At 54.5% G+C, this 22,743-nt stretch overlaps 1 protein-coding gene across 7 annotated transcripts in view; it reads left to right on the top strand.

The window, feature by feature from the left end:
- Positions 1-22,743, top strand: part of TMEM266 (transmembrane protein 266) — a 126,400-nt gene that overhangs the window by 80,591 nt on the left and 23,066 nt on the right. For all 7 annotated transcript variants that reach the window (XM_025271603.3, XM_006044404.4, XM_044932806.2 and 4 more), the window contains 4 exons: positions 1,621-1,694; positions 13,060-13,116; positions 14,263-14,401; positions 17,732-17,847. In XM_025271603.3, the coding sequence (XP_025127388.1) occupies positions 1,621-1,694; positions 13,060-13,116; positions 14,263-14,401; positions 17,732-17,847 (386 nt within the window). The remainder of the gene's footprint in view (positions 1-1,620; positions 1,695-13,059; positions 13,117-14,262; positions 14,402-17,731; positions 17,848-22,743) is intronic.

Raw genomic sequence — 22,743 nt, 5'->3', positions numbered from 1 at the left:
CAGCCCTGATTTTACACTCAGCCTGTCTTCAATTATACTGTGTTGTCTATTTTCCCTCCCACTCATCCCTCCATCTGCTTTTTATGAGGTCTGACCATAACAGAGTCTTTCTTTCCCTGTTGTGGGTTATACCCGGGGCCCTTGGCCGCTCAGGCATTGGGTAGAACCGAGAACACGGCCGACACTGGAATTTTGCTTAAAATTAAGTATCCAGGAGATTGATTTTGGTGGGAGATCCAATAGCAGCTCATAAAAGGCATCTTAAATTCCATAAAATGCACAATCAGAGATTTATTGCTCTTCTAAAGCGATCCGTAAAAAAAAGCCCAGGAATTCATTTGAGAAATAATGGGGAGAGATTTTATGTTTCCAGAATCATCTGGAGGTCCCTTCAGAATCACGCAGGCCTCAGCCTCCCAGTTCCCACTCATCTTCATGTGACCCACAGTGGGGCAGGCCTTGCCTTCTGAGGCTCGTATTGGCCTCAAGCCAGGGGCCCCAAAGTCTCCCACCTGGAACCCAGTGTGGCAGCTCTCTGACCCTGGACATGGTCCAGGACTTCGTTTCCACCTGCCCCCCAGGGCAGGCCCATCTCAGAGTTTTGGGGAGGCTGTGGGTTCCTCTCTTTGGCCAGCCTGCCCCACTGATGGCTCAGGGCATTTTTCCTGGGCTCCCAGGGGAACTGAGCTACGTGCTGAGCAGGCCTGGCCAGAGTGCAATAGGGAAGCGTGCTCCCAGCAGCATTCCTGTGCCTTGTTTCAGCCCTGCCACGCTGCCCGGGGTCACCCACTGCTACCACTCTCTTTTTGGGGCTGGCCCTCTGAGCGGCATCCCCTTCTGCCCTCTCTCTATCAAAGCCCACCTGCCCTTGTCCTGGGCCCCAGCATCTTACTATTAGCCTCAGGGCTCCTATACTATGAGCCCAGAGGTGGTGCCTTAGTGCCAAGGACTGTCTGGTGGAAGGTGGGGTGGGAGTTTCAGTGGCTGCTGGTGCTCCCTGCTCACGCTCTGGAGGCGGGAAGCTGTGCCACTTTCGGGAGGCTGACATCCCCTCCCCACCCCCAGCTCCCTCTGCCAGTCCCAGCTCCAGTCTTCTCCCCAGAATACTCTGGCTAACACTGCCATCTCAGCCACTCAGAAGTTTCAGAATGAGAAGTCAAAGGAAGCTTGCCTTAAATCCCACTCACAGCGCACAGTGCTTTGGGGGTCAGTTGTGGTGGGGATTTCTGAAAGCTCATCTAGATCTGACCAAAGCTGCCTTCCCTGGTCCGAGAGCCCTGTAAGGGATGTCTCTGGAAGGCCCCTCTGGAAGGCTCCTTTCTGGGCACAAAGCCCACAGTGGCTGGTGGGACTGAGCTGGAACTCTGAGAGGCAGCCTGGGGGGAGATGGAGGCAGCCTCTAGGGTAGAAGGAAAAACAGCATCACAGACCCACCCACCTCCTTCCACCTCCATTGCAGACAGCCCTTAAAGCTCCCTCACGTTCTCTGGCCCGACTGCTTCCCAATCCAAATGCTCACTCTCCGGGCTCCTGGAGGCCCGCCTCCGTGCCTCGAAGCCCGCTTTGCGGATGGACCTCATTCCTTACTCCTAAAATCGACCCCTGTTACTATGCTTGCAGTTTCCAGCGCGTTCCAGTTTGCCGGCGTGATACACTGGATCAGCCTGGCCATCCTCTCGGTGTTCTTCTCGGAGGTGGGTTGAGACTTGGGCCCTGTGACCATCTCTTCAGGGCAGCTCCTGTCCCAGGGAGACGAAGCTTTAGTCTCTTGGCCCTTGAGGCTGCAAAGAGGGAGACACAATACGGGGAGCAAAGTTGTGTGCTGGGCCTTAACGGGTGGCCCGGACGGTGAGCAGGTGTCGTCCAGGTAAGGGGTGGAAGGTGACCTCTGTGAAGGTGAGGCTGAGTGGGAGGTGGTTGAGAGAGAGCAGATGGTTCGTGCAGCTGGTGAGGAGCAGGCAGAGGCCAGGCCAAAGCCCAGGGGCCTGGAGCGGGGAGACTGACTGGGACACTATGGCTGTGGTCCTGGGTGCACCGGGGGCCGAGGCTCAGGAGGCAGAGAGACGGAGTCACGGGCCAGGCAGTGGACTTGACCCAGGTTTTCAGGGGGGACAGGGTCTGGCTAGACTGAGCTGTGACCCTTCTGTGGGAGCAAAGGGGCATGTGTCTGGGGTCAGGGAGCACGGATGCCCTTTGCCATTGCTAGAGTCAGCTGATAAAGCCCCGGCCCATTTCTCTGTGTGTGAGATAAGAGTGGAAAATCACCGAGAAGCCCTAGGGCCCTGGGTTTTGATGGGAGCTGATAGCCTTGAGCGCATCTGAAATGCATGGAACCAGGATCTCTGCCCGGTTCCTCTGCCTTGACGGGAGGGTGAGTGGCCAGTCCTGTGGGCAGCTCCGGGCCTGTCACAGTGACCCCTGCCTGCATCTCAGGGGCATCGACTTGGGGCTGTTCCCGGCAGGGTCTGCAGGGGAGGCTGAGAAGACTGGGCTTCGTCCTGTGGGTGGCGGGTCTTTATAGAACGAGAGAGTTTTGTGTGGCAGCCCTGTTCTTCCTAACAGAAGATGGGCCCGAGTCAGCTGGCCGCTGGCCTGCTCCATGTGCCCTCACCCCACGCTGCCGCAGGTCCAGATTACCCCGAGCAGAGTCCCACTGGGGCCTCTCAACGTGGTCAGGAGGCGTGGGGAGGAAGTCAGAAAGGAACACGGTGCAGAGCCTGTTGGGGAGGTGTGTAGGCTTGTGCACACACACACATGCGTGCATACGTACACACACAGCTCACACCAGCTCCGAAGCAGAGGGGCCTCTGAGTCCCAGAGCACAGCAGGGCCTCAAAGGGTGGAAGGGTGCTCTGGGAGAGCAGTGATGTGGGTGGAGGGATGGAAGTAGAGAGTGTTTTGTGATGTGATCAGGCAACCCAGGGAGTCAGGCACCCGGGATCCTCTCGTGTCCGGGGTTCTCGGTGGGCCAGCTCTGACACTGGCTAGTGGCATGCACTCTCTTTCTCAGACTCAGGGGAGGCCCAGGCCCCTTAGGCCTGGATTCCAGAATCCTCAGCCTGGGCGTGGGGTGTGCTGGGCTGGGCAGCAGGCATTCCACACCCGGAACATTTTCTTCCCGGGCCTCGGCTCCTGCAGCCCACGAAGTTGGCCAGCAAGCCTGGGCTCAGACTGAGGGGGCAGACCCAACACTGCCCCTCCTGGGAGGTGTCCCCACCAGCTCACCAAGGTCATCGCCCTAGAGATGCTTCGGCCCCCAGATAGTGCCTGCTCCCTGGCCTGCTGCCCCTCGGAGGGTCCTTGTCTCCGGCCGGGAGGCCCCCTCGTCTCCATTCACTGGGGCTCCCTCCCACACATACACGGGCCCTGGCCAGATGTCTGCTTGATGCAAGCCTTGGAAAATGTGCCATGTGTCTGTGACTGCCAACAAAAATGTTTAATCAGTTGCTGCGGTTCTTCCATCTATCCCTCTGCTTTGGTTTTATTGGCTTCACAGAATTTATTACCCAGCGTTAATTTGGCATTCCCTTCCTGTCACTGCTAGAGACGAGCCACCTGAAACAGACAAGCCCCTGTGTAGAGGCATTATGGCTTCAGACCCTCACCCCCCTGCCCTGTCTCCACGCCATGGAAGTGGGCTGGGTTTCCCACAGGCTCAGCAGGGAGAGCTGGGGGCTGGGGGAGAATGACTGCGACCTTGGACCTTGTCAGAGATGGGGAGGGTGGGGCTATAAGGTGGGAGTAAGAGAGGGTAACAGGGGAGTAACGGGGGGTGGGAGTAACAGAGGGGTAACAGGAATAATAGAGGGACAACGGGAAAGTAACAGGGGAGCCCTGCCTTCCCCAGCACAGCCAGCCCCACATGAGGGGCAGCCCACCTCGAGAGCCTGGGTATCCCCGGAGCTCCCAGGAGAACCTAGCATCTGAAGAGGTTAGAGCCGTCCCACAGAGCAGGGGGCCCAGCCCCAGGCTGTGGACCAGTGCTGACCCGGGCGAGGCCTGTTAGGAACCAGGCTGCACAGCAGGGGATGAACAGAGGGCAAGGGAGCGAAGCTTCATCTGTGTTCCCATCACTTTCCATGGCTGGGCTCACGTTAATTACCACGTGTCCCCCACCCCTCGCCCCATCTAAGGAAAAGTTGTCTTCCACAAAACCAGTCCCTGGTGCCAAAGAGCTCGGGGACCGCTGCAATAGAGGCCCTCAACCCCTACTCCCCGGAGGGTTGGAGTGTGTGAAGGTGTTTGTGCTTCTCACGATGACAGGGCCACCTCTAGCGGGAGTCAACTGTCCCTCCGCCGTGGAGTAGGCCTGCAGATTTGCCTGCTGAAAATGCCAAAAGCGTCCCTTTAAAACCATGCAGATGAGGACCGCAGCCCAGGGTCACGTAGCCAGTGTCCACCAAAACGGGGCCCAGGGCTCCGGACTCTTGTCTGGCGTGTCGCTGCCGCATGCCCCCTCCCTGCCCACCCCCCTCGGCCCTGGTGCTCGCAGGCGGGGAGCAGACTAAGAATCTGAGGGAAAGGTCTGGGTCAGCAACTGAGAAAGAAAAGCCCGAACCCTGTGAAATCTCTGACCACAGACCCAGCACACCCCCTCACCTAGGGAGAAGCCAATGCCGCCCCTTCGGGGCTGGCCCTTGTCCCTCTGGGGAGCGCCCAGGGCCATGGCCGCCGGCCGGGGGTGGGTGTGGAGTCCAGGAAGGTCACACCCAAAGGGCTCCTGAGGCCAGGCGGCCGGTCACCTAGTCCTGAGCCCTGTCCCACCCCACGTCTCAGCTGAGCTTGAGGACAGTCCCCGAGTTGTGCAGGACATTGTGTGAGTTAGAAAACTGAGGCTATGGAGGAGCAGAAAACTGCCAGGCCCTCGGGAAGATGGGCGGCACGGATGCAGGCCTCTGGGTGGGTGTGCGAACGCCAGCCTGTCCTTGCCCGTCTCAGAGCTCCAGGGGCTGCTCCAGGGAAGACGCCCCAGAGCACAGAGCTAAGTCTGAAGAGAAGTATGGGGCTGCTTTGGGCTTAGTGTGAAGACATCAATTTTTAAAAATCAATTAAATTTAATTGGAGAATTAATTACTTTACAATATTGTGATGGTTTTTACCATACATCAACATGGATCAGCCACAGGTATACATGTGCCACCCCCCATTCTGAATCCCCCCTCCCCCCTCCCTCCCCACCCTATCCCCCTGGGTTGTCCCAGAGCATTGGTTTTGGGTGCCCTGCATGATGAAGCACCATGGATTGAACTTGCACTGGTCATCTCTTTTACATATGGTAATTCAGTTTGAGGAATTGCCATCTATTCAAACAGGCCAAGCTATTCAGCAGCAAGGCAGATGCTTCTCAGTGTAGCGAGAGTAGGTGCCCCACACGCAGTCAGGCCGGGCAGGGTCCCTGCAGGGGCATGAGGTGAATGTGGATGCCTGGGCAGCTTCCTGGGCCATGTCAGGCAGGGTCATCCCGCTTCCTCCTGCTTCCATGGGGCCCTGCAGCACTGAGACCGGGCAGAGCCTTCAGAATCCAGATGGACAGTTGTGCAAACCGCCTTTGGCTGAGACCAGGCCCAGTGGTCACTTGCAACTGGGGAGGCCAGCTGCTTCTCTTCCCGAGACTCCACGAGGCCTGGGGGCCCAGCCAGGCTGGGTCACCCTGCAGCAGGGCCTGAGTGCAGGTCATGGGGTGTTGGCCCCGTTCCCTAGCCAGGGTGGAGATGCAGAGAGGCCCAGCTCCTTTTCCTGGAAGAGGGGAAAGCTAGCCCACGGCTGACCTTGTAGATGGGAGCCTCAAGGCAGGAGCAGCAGCTGCTGCTGCTTCCTTCTGTTTATTATTATTAGGATTCTATTGAGGTGAAATTCACAAAACAGAGCCTTTTATTTTTATCAATTGATTTTTGGCTGTGATGGGTCTTTGTTGCTGCCTGGAGGCTTTCTCTAATTATGGCAAGAGGGGGACTACTCTTCATTGCGGTGAGCGGGCTTCTCACTGAGGTGGCTCCTCTTGTAGAGCACAGGCTCTAGAATGTGCAGACTTAGCAGCTGTGGCACAGGGGCTTAGTTGCTCAGAGGCATGTGGGATCATCCCGGACCAGGGATCGAACCTGTGTCCCCTGCATTGGCAGGCAGATTCTTAACCACTGGACCACCAGGGAAGTCCCAACATAACAGCCTTTTAAAGGTTCAGTGGCACTGAGCACCCAGTGTGGTGTAACCATCACCCCTTCCTAGTTCCAAAGCATTTTCATCACCCACAGAGGAGACCCTGTCCCCACTGAGTGGCCACTCCCCCATTCCCCCTTTCCCACAGCCCCTGCCAACCACACCAGTCTGCTTTCCGATTCTATGAACTTAACTATTCTGGATATTTCATAAAAGTGGAAATATTCAATATATGACTTTTTGGGTCTGGCACTCTCACGCAACATGTTTTCAAATTCATTCACATGGAGTGTGGTTCAGTGCCTGTGTCCTTTTTATGTCTCAGCACCCTTCCATTGTATGGGGAAAATGGAAGCTCTCACTTATTCATCTGGCTCCTACTTTTGGGTGACTCTGTGCCAGGTACTGGCTCTGTAGGTGGTGCTGGGCATGAAGATTCTGCCCTGATAATCAAGACGCAGGCCCAGTTCAGGGGTTTACTGTCTACTGGGAAGGAGCCAAGCAGATGTGTGTAAGGAGAACAAGAAACTGAGCTTAAATCTCCCACTGCGGTCAGTGGGAGACCTCAGAGGGGCCGCAAGCTGCTGCTGGATGTGTGAGCTGCCAGATGGGTGGGGGTATGGAGGGCCTCAGGCAGTGGTCACAGAGTGAACAAGGGACTGAGAAGGAGCGACCACAGCATGTTGGGGTGTTGACTGTGGCTGGGGAGGTGGTGGGAGATGTCCTGGGGACCAGGCCAGCTCACGAGGTCCTTTCCAGGTCTTGCTTAAGAGTGGGGCATCTTGTTCAGGAGTAGGGTGCCTTGCTCAGGATTGGGGCATCGTGTTCAGAGTGTGGAGGAGGCTCCAAGCAGGAGAGGGAAGTGATGAAACTGGCCTGTTTGAGAAATTGGCCAGGCAAGGCAATGAGGAGTGGGTGTTGGAAGTGGGAGGAAGACTGGAATTTGGGGACTATTTGGGAGATGTGGTTCAGCTTCAGGGTTAAAGGTTTGACCCAGAGCAGTGGAAGCAGGACGGAGGAAGGAACAAGCTGGACGGAGTTGAAGGAGCTAAACTGCAGGATGTGGGGACTGGCCAGCATCGAGGGGAGCATGTGAGCAAGAGAGGGGGGCAAGCATGACTTGGAGGGTGAGGGGGACCGGTCTCCTAAGAGGGGGTGGGGATGCCCTTCACTAAGCCCAGAAACTGCTGCAGGAAGAGGGGGGATGGGGGAGGAGAGGGAAGGAGGCCTCAAGGTGTCCCGTGAGAGTTGAAGCCAAGGGTGCAGTCGTCTGGGGACCGGGAAGCATGAGAGGAGAAATGGAGCCCAGGGAAACAATTTGAGGATGGAAAGCTGACTGAGAAGATGTAGCCAGGAGGTGGGAGGAGAATCCAGAGGAGTTGGGACCCTGGAAACCAAAGAAGGAAGGAAGGAAACCAACCAAAGAAGCCAGGGGTGCACCCCGCAAGCTGCTGAGGAGTCGGCACTAATTACCAGGTGCCAGCAGTTTTGGTGGGGGCGGGCGTCAGGCTGCAGTGGGTTTAGTGGAGACACCTCTTCAGAAACTTGGGAGAAGAGACGGGGGGGGGGGGGGGTGGCTTAAGGGAGACTTGGGGTCAGTGAGAGATGTTTCAGGACCCAGGAAGTGGAGATGTTCATATTGCTGAGAGGGAGTTCTAGAACAAACTCTGCTTGCCTTGTGGATTCCAGGCTCTCCTCTCCTACCCACGCCTAGCACGGTAGCCCCCCCACCCCCAGCAGACCCCCGCACCGTGAGCACACAGCCGGGTCATGTCAGCGCTTAATGCAGGGCCCTTGGTCACGTGGTCGCCACCATGCTCTATCACCCTGCCGGCCTTGAACCCATTCTTTTAAGGTAGCTGGGAACCGCCTGCTGAAATGGAACCAGTGCAGCCAGTGCGCCTGTCGGCTACCGTGTCTGGTGCGGGGTCACCTCTGGACCCCTAGGGCGGAGGCTGCCCGGGGGGAGGCAGATGCCCTTCACCATCGGGATCCCCGCACATTTGGAAGACCTGAGGGTGGAGGCGGGAAGTGGGGGAGCTGCTCACTCTGCTCCTGTTTTATCAACGCCTAACTCCAGGGGGCGCGCTTGTGCTGCCCTGCGGTCTCCCCTGATCGGTTTCTCACCCGATAGACCTTTCTTTTGCAAACACATTGAAGACTGCTTTCAGCTCCCATTTCCTAAGTTCTCCTTGTAGCTGGATCCCGGGCAGTGTGCCTACCTCTTGCTGCTCCAGTTTAAAAGGGGGCTTGCAGAGGAGGGAGCCTGCAGCCATCTTGGCAGCAAAAACTTGCCCAGGGGTAGATAGGCGTCTTGAGGAAGCACCAGGGATATTCCTGAGACCAGGCGGCTCCCCAGAGAGCCCGGGCACCGCCCCACTCCCCAAACCCACCAGCTGCAATGTTGCAGGGGCACAGGCTCAGGGCGAGATACATGCTGCTTCCTTCTTCCTGGCTGGTGGGCCCAGCTTTGGGGATGGGTCTGTGGGGGGCAAGGGTGCCAGCCCCCACTCTGCTCACCAATCAATGAGCCAGGGAATCTCTCTGCCTGGAGAAGGGATGGTTGTTGTTCAGTTGCTAAGTCGTGTCCGACTCTTTGCAGGTGCAGCGGTCAGGTCTTCCCCACCCACCCTCATGCTCCCTGAAGCCTGAGCCTCTTCCCTGGGGAGAAGGGAGGGGCGTCCCTTCTGAGAGCAGAGCTTCCCAAGGGAAAAGATGAGGGCCCTGGGGTAGGAAGGAAGAGGGGCCTGGGAGCCAGAAGGCTTACCTGCCCCTCTCAGCCTCAGTTTCTGTATCTGTAAAATGGCAGAAGACCTTGGCTTATAGAAAACAATAAAGGGTGACATCCTGTAGGTTTTGCCAAGCCTATCCTGAGCGTCAGAGCAACCTCATCTCTGGAAGGTGAGACTGGAATGGAGGAGACTGAAAACTCTTAGTCCCAGGAGGGCAGAGGCAGCTGGAATTGAGGGTACAGGTCCCTCAGTCCCTCCCTGCCTCAAAGACCTTTGCAACACTTGGGGGCAGGATCACAAGGCTGAGGGTCTTGGGGCGGGGGAGGTGTCTTCGGCCAATGTCCCCGGGTTAGTAAGGGTTAGTCAGAATCAGAAAGGGGCCCTGACCTTTGATTCCTAATCGAACTCTCTCCTTGTTGCGTCTGGGCATGTGGCCTCCCTGGTTTCACCCAGGGCATTGTCACCTCATACATCCCCGCCATTCTTTTGGGACCCCAGGGGAGTTTGTTTAAAAGGCAAATTCCTGGGCCCTTCACCCAGAGGTCCTGATATCCTGGATCTCCATGAGAGTCCAGAAATCTTCATTTTAAACAAAACCCCAGGACTGATGCTGAAATTAAAGAGCCGACTCATTGGAAAAGAACCTGATGCTGGGAAAGATTGAGGGCAGGAGGAGAAGGGGGCAACAGAGCATGAGATGGTTAGATAGCATCTTTGACTCACTGGACATAAGTCTGGGCAAACTCCGGGAGATAGTGAAGCACAGGGAAGCCTGGCGTGCTGCAGTCCACGGGGTCATAAGGAGTCAGACACGACTTAGCAACTGAAAAACAAATAACAACCCAGATGCTGCTGAAGCAGGGGGTCCTTGCCAGCACTTTGAGGAACACTAGCTATCAGCGGGTTAGTCGACTGGGGCGAGACCCATGGTGGGGGCTGTGAGGTGGGAGGGCAGCATGGCTTGATACCTGCAAAGGATGCCACAGGAGAAAAGCGCCTGGGTGGGGTGTTTCAGAGCTGGGTTCTCATTCCAGCTTTGACCCTGACTCAGAGCCACCAGTTCCAGGCCATTTCTCTTCTCCAGCAAGAGGATGGCCCAGGAGGGCTTTCCCAAGCCCCCACCACAGCTGCTTTTAGCTGTTCTGTTTCCATGGGCTGGGCTAGAAAGAAAAGGCTCCCTCGGTTGGCGGGGAGGGTGGGGGTCTCTGTGGATGGACCAGCAAGGAAGGCAGGCAGGAGGCAGGTGCTTCTGCTGCTCTGCTTGCCTTCCTGGCACCACTTTGGCCCAGGAGCCCATCAAGCCTCCATCCCTTCCTAGAGCACAGAGGCTGTGTGTATGCTGCCTGCCCCTCCCCTCTGCGGGTTCCTGGCTGAGTCTCAGCCTAGCCGGCTCCCTTCCTCCTCCACCTCCTCCCCCCACCCCGGGCCACTGACTTTTCAGTAAGTGCCGCTTTGTTTATAAAGAAGCAGGATGATTCCCTTTTAATGAGGTTCTGAGAGTAGTCAAACCGAGAAGGGAAAGTGGAATAGTGGTTTCCAGGGGCTGCGGGAGGGGGAGACGGGGAATTAATATGTAATGGGCACAAGAGTTCCAGTTTGGGGAGATGAAAAAGTTCTGGAGGTGGATGATGGTGAAGGTTGCACAATAATGTGAAGGTTCTTTATGCCACAGACTCTAAAATGTGTGTGTGTGTTTATTTTACCACAATCTCAAAAGGAGCAGCAGAATGAGAAATCATATTCGGACCAGACCCTGTTCCCCTCTGTGCTAGCCAGGACTTTCTGCTTTGGGAGCCTCAGAATGGTGTGTTTGGGGTGTATGTGGCTGGTGTATCCTTTCAGAGGAGACAAATGCTGAGTTTCAAAGTTGGCCCAATTTGAGGGAGTGAACAACAGAAGACTCTGGGACAGTCTGGTGTTCTCATGCAGCCTGAGTATACAACGCAGAGTCAACGACCTCCACGTCCAAACACTGACTCACTGCCCAACGCCTGAGTGACTTTGGGCAGCTTCCTTAACCTCTCTGAGCATCCCCTTCTGTAAAATGGGAGTCACGTGTGAGGAGGGCCGGCCCAGGATTTGCAGCCTACTGATACATCCCAGATGGCAAATGTTAGTCTCATACGGAACTGGAAGATGTGTATCTTCTAATCCATCTCTCCAGCAGAAGAGGAAATGGGCCCAGAGAGGGGATTTGACTTGCCCATAGCCACACAACCAGCCCATTACTGAACTGTGACCTCAAGATACCAAACCACCAACCCAGATCTCTCCGCACCCCCTCAGAGCTGCGGTGCGGTTAAGTGAGAGATCGGGGAACCACGTGGAAGGGACATCAGGCTGCCTGCCGTGTGTCCCTCTGTGTTCTCAAACATGGTGACACAACAGGCCGCCACCAGCATCCCTCCTTCTCATCCTCTCATGGAAATCGGGATAGTTCTTCATGAGGAAGAGGGAAACTTTAGCAGCCAGTCGTTTTTGTGGCCTAAGTATGGATAGAGATCCCTAACCTTTCTGCAGCTTTTGCCAAGTTCAGGTGGCTGACCTTGTATTGGGTTGGCAAAAAAAATTCGGGTGGGTTTTCTGAACAAACTTTTTGGCCAACCCAATCCTATAGGCGTGTGGGAGAACGGACCTCACCTGGAGGGAATTGCCGTGAACTTCTCACCTTGGTTCAGGGAAGGACCTAAGACAATTATACCAGGGTCATACAAGACCAGGTTCTAAGTATCTTCTTTGGAGAAAAAGGTACTCTTGGTGAGGAAACCACCCCAGAAGGCAGAGGCGTTGAAATGAGTTATGGAGGATTTTAAGGAATCAGTCAGTCATGCATTTATTCATCACTCACGAGGGTAATCGCTCAGTGTCACTCTATGCCAGACACTGGGATAAAGGAGAGAAATCAGACAGTGTCTCCTCAGCCTTAACTGGGGTATCAGGCAGGCAGTCACCACGAGGTGAGATGAAGTGCTGGGGGAGGGGACAGCAGCGATTGATGTTCCCAAGGACTATTAGGACACCCAGGAAAGAGGCACCAAGCCTGGAGAAGGAGATGAAGTGCTGGGGGAGGGGACAGCAGCGATTGATGTTCCCAAGGACTATAAGGACGCCCAGGAAAGAGGCGCCAAGCCTGGAGAAGTAGAGGAGCTTCATGGAGGTGATGCTTGAGTGGTCGGGAAGATACCCTGGAGAAGGGAATGGCTACCCACTCCAGTATTCTGGTCTGGAGAATTCATGGACTGTATAGTCCATGGGGTGGCAAAGAGTCAGACACGACTGAGCAACTTTCACTTTTACTTTCAGAAGGAGAAGAAAGCCTTTCCAAGTAGAGAAAGGGAAAGAGGCCCTCTGGTTAGCACACAGGCCAAGATGCTCTAACAAGAAAACCAAAAACGGGCTTAAACAAGGCGGGATTCATTTCTCTCTCATGGAAGGACAGGTGGGACCGGCCGTTTAGGCTCATGTGGTGATGTGGGGCTGGTGGGGACCCAGCAGTGCCTCCATCTTGTTGCCCAGCCCTCCCTAATTGAACACACTTCCCCACCACACTGACATGCCCACATTCTAGTCTTTGGGAAGAAGGAAGGAGAAGGAAGGAGGAGGAAGAGCTCACAACTGAGAGGTGGGACACAGAGCTTCTCTGCTCATAAGCTGTTGGCCAGAACTTGCTCACTTGGCCACTCCAGATGCAAGGAAGGCTGGGAAATGTAGTCTTTTTCTGGGTGGCCATACTGAAATTCCAATTATTGTATGAGGGAAAAAGAGAGATTGGGGGTGGGGGAGCAGTCTTTGCCACATGTGGAGACAAGGTAAAGGAGAAAGAATTGCATGTTTGTAGGTTTGCAAGTGCTTTGTGTCATGACAGGAGTGCAAGAGATGACTGGAGAGGGAGGCAGAGTTCTGAGTGTCCATTCCAAGGATTCAGAGTGTATCTGTGTTCAGTGGGAGCACTGAAGGTGCTGAGCCAGGAGCTGGCGCCAGTGGTAACGCAGACCTGAGCTGTGGCATTCAAGGCGGGACTGGGGAGGGCACGTGAACCGAGAGACACGTAGGGGAAGACTCTTCCTGAGGAGGCAGAGCCTTGGATTCTCAGCTCTGGAGTCTTCTCTGCTGGTGGAAGCAGGTAGGAAGAGCAGTAACCATGCCCTCTTTTCTCACTTCCTCTCCCCAGACTGTTCTTCGGATTGTGGTGCTCGGGATCTGGGATTACATTGAAAACAAGATAGAGGTAAAGACCAGTGTCCCCCGCGCCCCCCCAGCCAGCCATCCTGGAAGCTGGAAACTATCACTGTCCTGTCCGTCCCAGGGTGGGAGCCATCAACAAAGGCCAGCTCCCTCCCACGCTGGACACACGAGTCTGTCCAGCTGTGCCTTTGGGTGGGTGGGGAAGGGAGACGACTGAGAAAGTTTCCAGCGAAAGAATATGGTCTAAAATATCTCCTTGAAGTTCTGCAAAATTTAAAAAGTTATTCTTGAATCATTTTGGAAAACTTCTGAAACGTGTTTGAAAACACATCTACTCTTTAAAATGGCCCCGTGGTCGGAGAGCAGAGTGAGGGGACCCTAGAAGTGCTTCTCAGCCTGGGTTTCTGCAGAGCAAACCAGTTGCTCTGTTTCATGTGAAGAGGGGGTGGGGTGTGATGGGTGGAGATGGGGTGCTGGGGAGGCTGGCTGTCCTTCGAGTTGGGTGTGCACAGGAGAAGGCAAGAAGGTCAGTGTCTGCTTCCCATTCCTTCCTCACCCCCGCCAGCACACACTTTTTAGCCTCTTTGGGTCAAATGCTGGGAGCAGACAGAGAGGCCTGGCCTGTGCAAGTCTCAGACCAAGGCCACGCTGGAACAGGCTGATGGCAGGGCAGGGCCCAGAGCTGAAGCTTAGGCGGAGGTCCCCTCCTCTCCGAACTCGGCCTCCAGGCAGAGTTAGAGACTCAGCACCAGCCCTGGTTGAAGAAGATGCAAGCTCTGGGCTTCCCAAGGGGAAGGGGCCTTCCTTCAGCCCCTGCTGCCACTGAGAGGTTCAGAGAGGCCAGCGCAGGAACCCTGTGATATGGAGGCAAGCCTGTCCCAAGAAGAGACAAGATGCTGGAGGCAGATGCTTGAAAAAGAAGCTTGGAACAGCCCAAAGCAGTCTGAACCAAGGCTGGCGATGGACTGAGGTCACTTGGAGGAGAGACAGTGCTCAGGAGCATGTCCAGCAGGGAGAGGCCCCTGAAGACTGGGGAGGATCAGGAGAGGTAGCCAGGGATGGGCGGTGACCTTCAGAGGGGGCTGCAGGGTATCATTGGCCAGTGCCAGCTGCCTTGCCTGACCTGGTCACTGGTTCCAGGACATTCAGGAAGGTGGCCCAGGATGCTGACATCCACCTCCTCTCACAGGTGTTTGACGGGGCAGTGATCATCCTGTCCTTGGCCCCGATGGTGGCGTCCACTGTGGCCAACGGGCCCCGGAGCCCCTGGGATGCTATCAGCCTCATCATTATGTTCCGGATCTGGCGGGTGAAGAGGGTGATTGATGGTGAGTGACCCGAAGGGGCTGAGCTGGAGGCAGGAAGGGTGGCATGGCTTATGGGGTCTTTCCCTTGTCGGAGCAGCCTTTCCTTGGTTCCCACCCCCATGTCCCAACCTGTGAATACTGTGGGGCTTGACATCTGCTCAGGGAGCCCCTAATTCAGGGTCCTCATCAAACCGGGATGTGATCGGGTCCGGCTTCGGAAGGTCCACCCTGAGAAGGTGCTGGTGGATCGTCTCGTCCATCGTCTCATTTCACAGATGGGAAGGCTCAGGCGCCGAGGGAGGAGGGTCACACAGCAAAGCAGCCTGGAGCCACAGGTGGAGACAGGATGCCCGAGGCCTACCGGTGCTCCCTTAGACATTCAGCCTCCCCCATCCACACAGGCTCTGCTCTCAGCTCTGTCCCTGAGAACATCCGCTCCCTCCAGGGCATGAACAGCGCCTCTCTGCCAGCTGTGGACAGCTGGATACCCTCACACCAATGCATCCTGACAGCTCCCGTTGTGAATGCTCTTCCCAGCTGTTCCCCTTTGTCCTGACACGTCAGGCGTTGCTGAGCCACTGGGAGCATCATGATAGGGATGCGCTGTGTGAACAGATGGGGGTTGGATGCCACTCTCACTCTGGGTGTGAACTGGCTTCAGCAGAGACCCCAGGGACAGCGGGCCTGCTGGGGGCAGCCTCTGGGGCCTGGAGACAAGTCTCAGGGACTCATGGGCTGTCCTCAAGTTTGGAAGCAAACAGAAAAATTCTGATTTCTCTCGTCTGCATGATTCCTACAGCAGCTAGAGAACATCTGGAGGTTGGGACATTGTGGGTGGAAAGGAACTTGGAGAATTGAGACATGGAGAGTTCTAGAACATAGTGGCAGAAGAGGCATGTGACCGAGATTTCTGAAGGGTCTGGAAGGGCTGGGTTCTGAGAGGTGTGAGAAGAGTGTGAAAGGCAGAGGCCAAGGTCAGGTCAAGAGTTGATCCTGAGACTTCCCAAGAGCCCAGAGAACTGCCAGAGGAGGGGTCTGTGGGGCTGCTGCTGGCTGGGAACTCTCCAGGTTCTCCAACCCAGAGTCCAGGGGCTCTCCTCTGGGTCTCAATGGGTATCATTTATAAATAAGTAGGATTGACTGTGAGCAACTGGCCTCAGAACAGCAGTGACTTAAAATAGAAGCCTGTTCCTCTCACATGAGAGCCTGCAGGTGGGCAGTCCAGGGTCAGCAGGGAGCATCCATAGTCACGGTCCCCTGTTCCTCCTGTTTTGTTGCTTTGCTGCAAAGAGCCTACTTTCCAAAGTCATCCCCACGGTCCAAGATGGCTGCGTCCATGCCTGCTCTCACATCCTCATTTCAGCCAATAGAAAGACGGAAGAAAGGAATAAGATAAAGAGTCAAAAGGAAAGCCCCAGCTGCCTTTTCTTTTTATACATCTTTACTGAGATACAGTTACATACCATAAGACTCACCCATTTAAAATGCACAACTCAATGGTTTTTAGTACATTCATAGAATTGTGCAAACATCACCAAAATTTAGTTTGGAGCACTTAAAAAATCACTTCAAAAAGAAACCCATTAGCCTCACTCTCCATTCCCCTCCAGCCTTAAGCAATTACTAATCTACTTTCCATCTCTATAGATTTGTTTCTTCTGAGCATTTCATTTAAATGATATGATATGTAGTCCATTGTATCTGCCTTCTTTCACTTAATGGTTTCAAGATTGATCCATGTTGTGGCGTGTGTACACACGTGCTAAGTTGCTTCAGTCACGTCTGACTCTTTTGTGGCCCTGTGGACTGTAGCCCGCCAGGCTTCTCTGTCCATTGGATTCTCCAGGCAAGAATACTGAAGTGGGTTGCCACTTCCTTCTCCAGGGGATCTTCCTGACCCAGGGATCACACCCACATCTCTTTTGTTTCCTGCATTGGCAGGTGGGTTCTTTACCACTAGCACCACCCGGAGAGCCCAAGCATGCATCAGGACTTCATTCCTTTTTCTTGTGAAATGGTGACTGCAGCCATGAGATTAAAAGATGCTTGCTCCTTGGAAGAAAAGCTATGACCAACCTAGACAGCATATTAAAAAAGCAGAGACAATACTTTGCCAACAAAGGTCCGTCTAGTCAAAGCTATGGTTTTTCCAGTAGTCATGTATGGATGTGAGAGTTGGACTAAAGAAAGCTGAGCGCAGAAGAATTGATGCTTTTGAACTGTGGTGTTGGAGAAGACTCTTGAGAGCCCCTTGGACTGCAAGGAGATCCAACCAGTCCATCCTAAAGGAGATCAGTCCTGAATATTCTTTGGAAGGACTGATGCTGAAGCTGAAACTCCAATACCTTAGGCTACCTGATGCGAAGAATTGACTTATTTGGAAAGACCCTGATGCTGGGAAAGATTGAGGGGAGGAGGAGAAGGGGACGACAGAGGGATGAGATGGTTGGATGGCATCACCGATGTGATGGACTTGAGTTTGAGTAGGCTCCTGGAGTTGGTGATGGACAGGGAAGCCTAGCGTGCTGCAGTCCATGGGGTTGCAAAGAGTCGGACGCGGCTAGGCCGCTGGGCTGAGCTGCAGCGCTCCATTGCACAGATGAGCCACATTTTTTGTGTCCATCTGTCAGCCGATGGACACTTAGGTTGTTGCCACTTTGGGCTGCTGTGGACACTTCTGTTCGAGTTTTTGTGTGGACATATGTTTTAATTTTTCTTAGATTCCTAGGAATGGAATTACTGGGCCATGTGGTCACTCTTTGTTGAATATTTTGAAGAACTGCTGTTTTCCAGAGCAGCTGCCCCATTTTACATTCCCACTGGCAGTGTGGGAAGGTTCTAATATCTCCACTTCCTCATCAACCCCAGCTGCCTTTTAAGAAAGGCTTCTGGAAGCTGCTTCATGACACCTGCGCTTATATTCCCATTGTCCAGGAGGTAGTCTCATGGCTGCTCACAGCTACAAAGGAGACTGGAAAATATAGTCCTCATACCAGGCAGCCATGCATACAGCCAGAATTACAGAAAATCCCATGGACAGAGGAGCCTGGTGGGCTGCAGTCCATGGGGTTGTTAAGAGTCAGACACAAGTGAGCAACTGAGCATGTATGCAGAATGTCACTATGGAAAAGGAGGAAAATGGGTCTCTTGGTCACAATGGCTTAGGGTTCTAGCCCTCTTATACTTTCTGGGTGCTGTTGGTACCTAGGTACCACGCCTGCCACTGCACTGCTGATCTTCTGGGAACCACACCTGGGCCTGAACCTGCTGCTAGCTGGATACTGGGACTGGCCCTTCCCCTCCCAGCCCTGCCACTGCCAAGCTCTTCATGGGGCTGTCTCTGTCTTGCAGCCTACGTCCTGCCGGTGAAGGTGGAGATGGAGATGGTCATCCAGCAGTATGAGAAGGCCAAGGCCATCCAAGACGAGCAGCTGGAGAGACTGACGCAGATCTGTCAGGAGCAAGGGGTAATGCAAGGCCACTCTCAGTTCTGCCTGTGTCCGTCCCAGGCAGAGAACACTAGGGGTGCCTAAAGCCCCCCACCCAAGGGTGTCAGAGCTGCAGGGGCACTGTGGTCAGCGAGCTCCTCTGGCCCCTTCACAGACACATGGGGAGCCCAAGGCCCAGCGTCAGGAGACGTGTCTCTAAGGTCACTTGTGCCCAGCCAGGCCTGGACTCATCCCCAATTCCCAGGCCAGGCTTCATTTCATCTTGCTGTGGTGACCAGTCAGCTCTCCAGCCTGAACCGGCTGAGTCACCTTCTCAGTTATCAGGATCTTCTGGGCACCATGGTCTCTGAAAGGTGAGGGGAATCAGATTCTGTGTGCAGAGCTTGCCAGGCATCGCGGTGGGCCAGTTGCCACCCAGGACCCCCAGACCCACCAGAGAGGCATCAGCAGCGCCCTCTGCCCTCTGGGAACCAAGAAAAAGACTCTGAGAGAGGGAGGGGCCCTGTGAGGCTGTGCTGAGGCGGTTGGGTGGGCTGGGGATGGGCAGCTGGGCCCGGAAGAGGGTCTGCCTAGGATTCCAGGCCTCACTCAAGGCCCATCTCTCCCCTCCACCCTCCGTCCTCTGCACGGCTAACCAGAGGTAGTTTGGCCTTCATCCTGATGAGAGGGAGGAAACCTGGGGTGTTAGCAGCAGCGGCAGGGGGGTCTGCGCAGGTTTGAATTTTAGTTTATAATTTGGCCGTGCCTGGTCTTAGTCGTGGCTTGCGGGATCTAGTTCCCTGACCAGGAATTAAAGCCGCCTACCCTGCATTGGGAGCAGAATCTTAACCACTGGATCACCAGGGAAGTCCCCAGATTTGAATTTTTGGTGGATCTTTCTTGCCACCATTGGAGGACAGATGGGAGAGGCAGGAGTGGAGATGGGCATGAAGCCTGGAAGAGGCTGTAGAACCACCAAGGGGAGCAGGGTCTGGGGTCAGGGACACCTTGAGCCTCATCCAGGACCTGGCCAGAGCATGGTCAGGCAGCTCCCAGTCTGCTGTCTGATAGGAAAACGAATGCCCTGCTCAGCCACACGTGGCCACATGAAAGCCCTGCATCTGCTCTTCATAAATGCATGGCCTCCCAGGCCACAGAGAGCGAGCTGGCCCCACGAGCCTCAAGTTAACAGCCCATGTGCCGCGTGGCTGAGGGGAAGCCCTGACGGCAGCCCACCTCCCCTGCTTTCCACCACGACCCCGTCCTGAGCCCCCGGGGACCCCACGTTCCTGCTGTCCTGGTTCACATCACCCGCTCCATGTGGCCTCCTTCCCGGGGGTCTGGGCCGGAGCGAGACTCCCTTGGACTCCGCACAGGAAAGAGCCCATAAATAAAGACAGATTCCCTCTAGGTAGTGACATCTGGAAAAGAGATGAACAGAAACAAACCGTTTTAATTTAAAAAACACCTGAAGCCTGTCATCTGAGTTAAGACAGCAAAAAAGGGCCAGACGGGCTGGAATCCCAGGGGGCTGCCAGGAGGGCGGGAGGGGCTGGCTAGAGCCGTAACTGGGTTCTCCCCTCTCCCAGAGCTCGGCCCTGCCCTCTCCACAGGGTGGAGCAGACAGACACTTCATTTTCAACTGGATTGTAAGACCGGGCTTGAGACTTGACTGGGCAACAAATGCCTTTAAAGAAATATGAGTGCTGGCTCATGGGATATCAGGGGTGGCCAGATCCTTTGAGAAGAAAGTGCTTGGAATAGTTAAGTTGTTACGGACAGACCTGAGTGCAAAGCCTGCTTGGCTACTTGTGGTTTTGGACACCAGTGAGACCTCTGTGGACTTTGGGCTAGTAATCTGGGAAAGATAGCTGTGGGATTGTTTAGCCTAAAGCCCGGCATCTGATAAATAGTGACTCTATGAGAACTAACCCCTGTTTCCCCCGACGCACCCATTTTACAGGTAAGAAAATTGAGGAGTGGTGACTTGCCTGAGAGCACACAGCTAAGTGAGGGTTTTTAGAGCCAGGAGTAGATCCAGCTGTCCTAACTGAATGCCCTTCTTCCCCAGCCCACCTTGCTCAGGTTCTTGTTCCATGACATTTTTCTACCCAGGTCACTTCTCAGGGCTTGGTGAAAACCTTGATCAGGGTGAGCACCAGGGTGATTTAAAATCATGGCCTGAGGACAACCCTTCTTTTGCAGGCACAGACCTGGCTCCCCTCAGCTCCCTCAACAGCTTCCAGAGTCTCTTGCTGCTGTCCCCACTCCCGCCCCCCGCCCCATCCCAGGCCGTTCTGTTCATCTTGGTCGAAAACTCTCTCTCTCTCCTGGCTGGAATTCTTAGGGTTCAATGAAGCAATTTCCAAACTAAATTCGTGTATTCTACCCAAGAAACTGAAATTTATCCAAAGTTCCAATGAAATGTGTGGCATCACTTTGCATTCACCTTGCTCTCTCCCTGGCATGTATTTGTGTAACTATTTGCCAGCTCTTATTTCTCAGAACAGTTTTAGATGTATAGAAACATTGGGACAGTAGCAGAGTTCCCACATGCGCTTGGCATACCCCGATTCCCCTCTGTTAACATCTTACCTTAACGTCATGCATTTCTCACAATTAATGCACCAACACTGATGCTTTATTATCAAGGTCCGCACATCGTTCCGATTCAGTTTTTATCGAATGTCCTTGATCTGTTCCAGGATCCCGTCCAGGTTACTGTATGCCAATGAGTCATCATGTCTCCTGGGGCTCCCCTTGGCTCTGAAAGTCCCTCAGACCTCTCTTGTTTGTGGGGGCCTTGACAGTTTGGGAGAGCTGGTCAGGCGTTTTATAGCATGTCTCTCTGTTGGGTTTTGACTCATGTTTTTCTCATGATTTGACTGGAGTTCTGGGAGTTTGGGAGGGAGACCGCAGAGATCCTGTGCCCTTCTCGTCCCATCATATCAAAGGTGACACTGTCACTCTGACGTCACCGTGGGTGTTCACTCTGACGTCACCATGGGCGTTCATTCTGACGTCACCATGGGCGTTCACCCTGAACACCTGGCTGAGGTCAGGTGTGTCACGACTCTCACGGGTCAAGTGACTCTTTTTAAAATTAGTCTTCACTTTTTAAGAAAGCTTAAATTGCTTCTTCCGGTGACCCTGTGAAGACTCTGGGTGACATGGTTTGCCAGCTTCTTGCATGAACAGCTTGTACGTTTTATCCTCTGCGCCCCATGGCAGCCCATTTCTTACCACGTGGCCACACCCCAGGTGGCCCGGAACCTCCTTGTGTTAAAGACGAGGGGCCCCTGGATTTGGCAGACGGGGGAATCTGAGGCCAGTGAGGGATGAGGATGGAAGAGGGGCATCTTATGGCTCTTTCTGGTCCTTGCCCCCTGGACCACACTGGCCCTCTGGTCTTCCCAGGGAGACAGGATTCAGAGCTGCCCTCAGTCCCACGTCTGTCTGGGCCACTGGGCTACCTCACCCTTAGCAGATTCCTACGAGGAGCCCAGAGGGGCCGAGTGGTGGGGGAGCGACAGGGGTGCACTCTGTTGGCCGGCCTCACCTTTCTCCAGCCTCAGCTGGCCTTCTGCAGTTTTCCTCCAGACGGCTCATTACTGTGATGGAAGCATGTCCCCTCAGACCCCTGCATTCAACAATCATTTGGCTGGAAGGTCATTCCCATTCACTTTTCTTTTGCTCTCTCTGTGGATTCTGCTCTCTGCCTGTATGTCCACCCAGAACTTTGTTGGGCATCCATCTGTACACCAATCTGTACACTCATGGATTCCAGAGGAGGGGTGCTGGTGCCCATCCTTCAGAGAGATGGTGTGCACTTTTTGTCCGTCTCTGTAAATGGCTGCTTCAGAAATCAAAGGTATTTTCGAAGCAGGGGTTAAATCAGCGCAATGATATATTCTTCCTATTCGTCACATGAAACCACCTCTGAGGTTTTAGTGTATCCCTGCCCGGCCCCCTTGCTCTAATTCCGAAACATATTTTGAGGTCCCCGTTGTACCTACTCTTTGCGCTCTAAGCCTTGCAACAACTTTTGGCCCCCAATAATACAATCCAGCTCAGAGCCCTGTGGAAGGAAGTTTCTCTTCCCTGCTGGGCCCCGTGGGACGAGCTAAGTTCTACTTCCTCAGCACCATCCACCCTGAGATCACTGGCAAGAGACCCAAGGAGGTGGGGCTCAGTCTAGGGTGACTTGGGGCCCAGCCTGCAAGGCAGCCAGTGGACCTCAGTGAACCCCTTAGGACAGCCTCAGACCTGGGGCAAGCGGCAGGCTCTGAAAGAAGAGTCCTGTGTGAGGGCAGCTTGCAGGGTGGGGGGCCATCCTCTCACCCAGGGAGTCAGCAAGAGGAATTCCGACCTCAGCTACATGGATCACCCTCTTCACCCCTGGACCTCAGGATCCTCACCGGAGAAATGGAGGAAACAAGGCTTGTGTCACAAGGATGCTGTGAAGTTCAGATTAATTCAAGTAATATAGAAAGTCTGGTCCACTGAAGTCTCTCAGTAAATGAGAGAGAGAGAATAAAAACAGTACTAAATCGTTTATAATGGTGACTGTTCACAAATGCACTGCCACATGTCTTAGCTCATCTTGACTTTGATGGTCAGAGTTGGCAGGCTTGGTATTATTAATCCTTTTATAGATGGAAAGACTGAGGCTGAGAGAGACTGCGGCTCGCCCAGGGTCTCACTGTTTGTCATGGAAGGAAAGGCTGGGATGGAACTCCGGGCTCCGTGTGCATTTTCCTACACCACAAACGGGGCATCTGTACAAGTCTGTTAGAATGAGTAACACCATCTGCTCCATCACATAGATCCAGACATCCAGTGGCCCAAGGAGGAGCGTACTTGTCCCGCCGCCCACCCCAGTGCAGCCCAGTGCAGCGGCACTGAGGGGGTGGGGGTCCAGGGACAGCGTCACAC

This window comes from Bubalus bubalis, chromosome 20 (genome assembly GCF_019923935.1).
Source record: "Bubalus bubalis isolate 160015118507 breed Murrah chromosome 20, NDDB_SH_1, whole genome shotgun sequence".
Taxonomy (NCBI): Eukaryota; Metazoa; Chordata; class Mammalia; order Artiodactyla; family Bovidae; genus Bubalus; species Bubalus bubalis.
The sequence above is the reverse complement of the archived record's forward strand: the minus strand, read 5'-3'. Positions and strand labels throughout refer to the sequence as shown.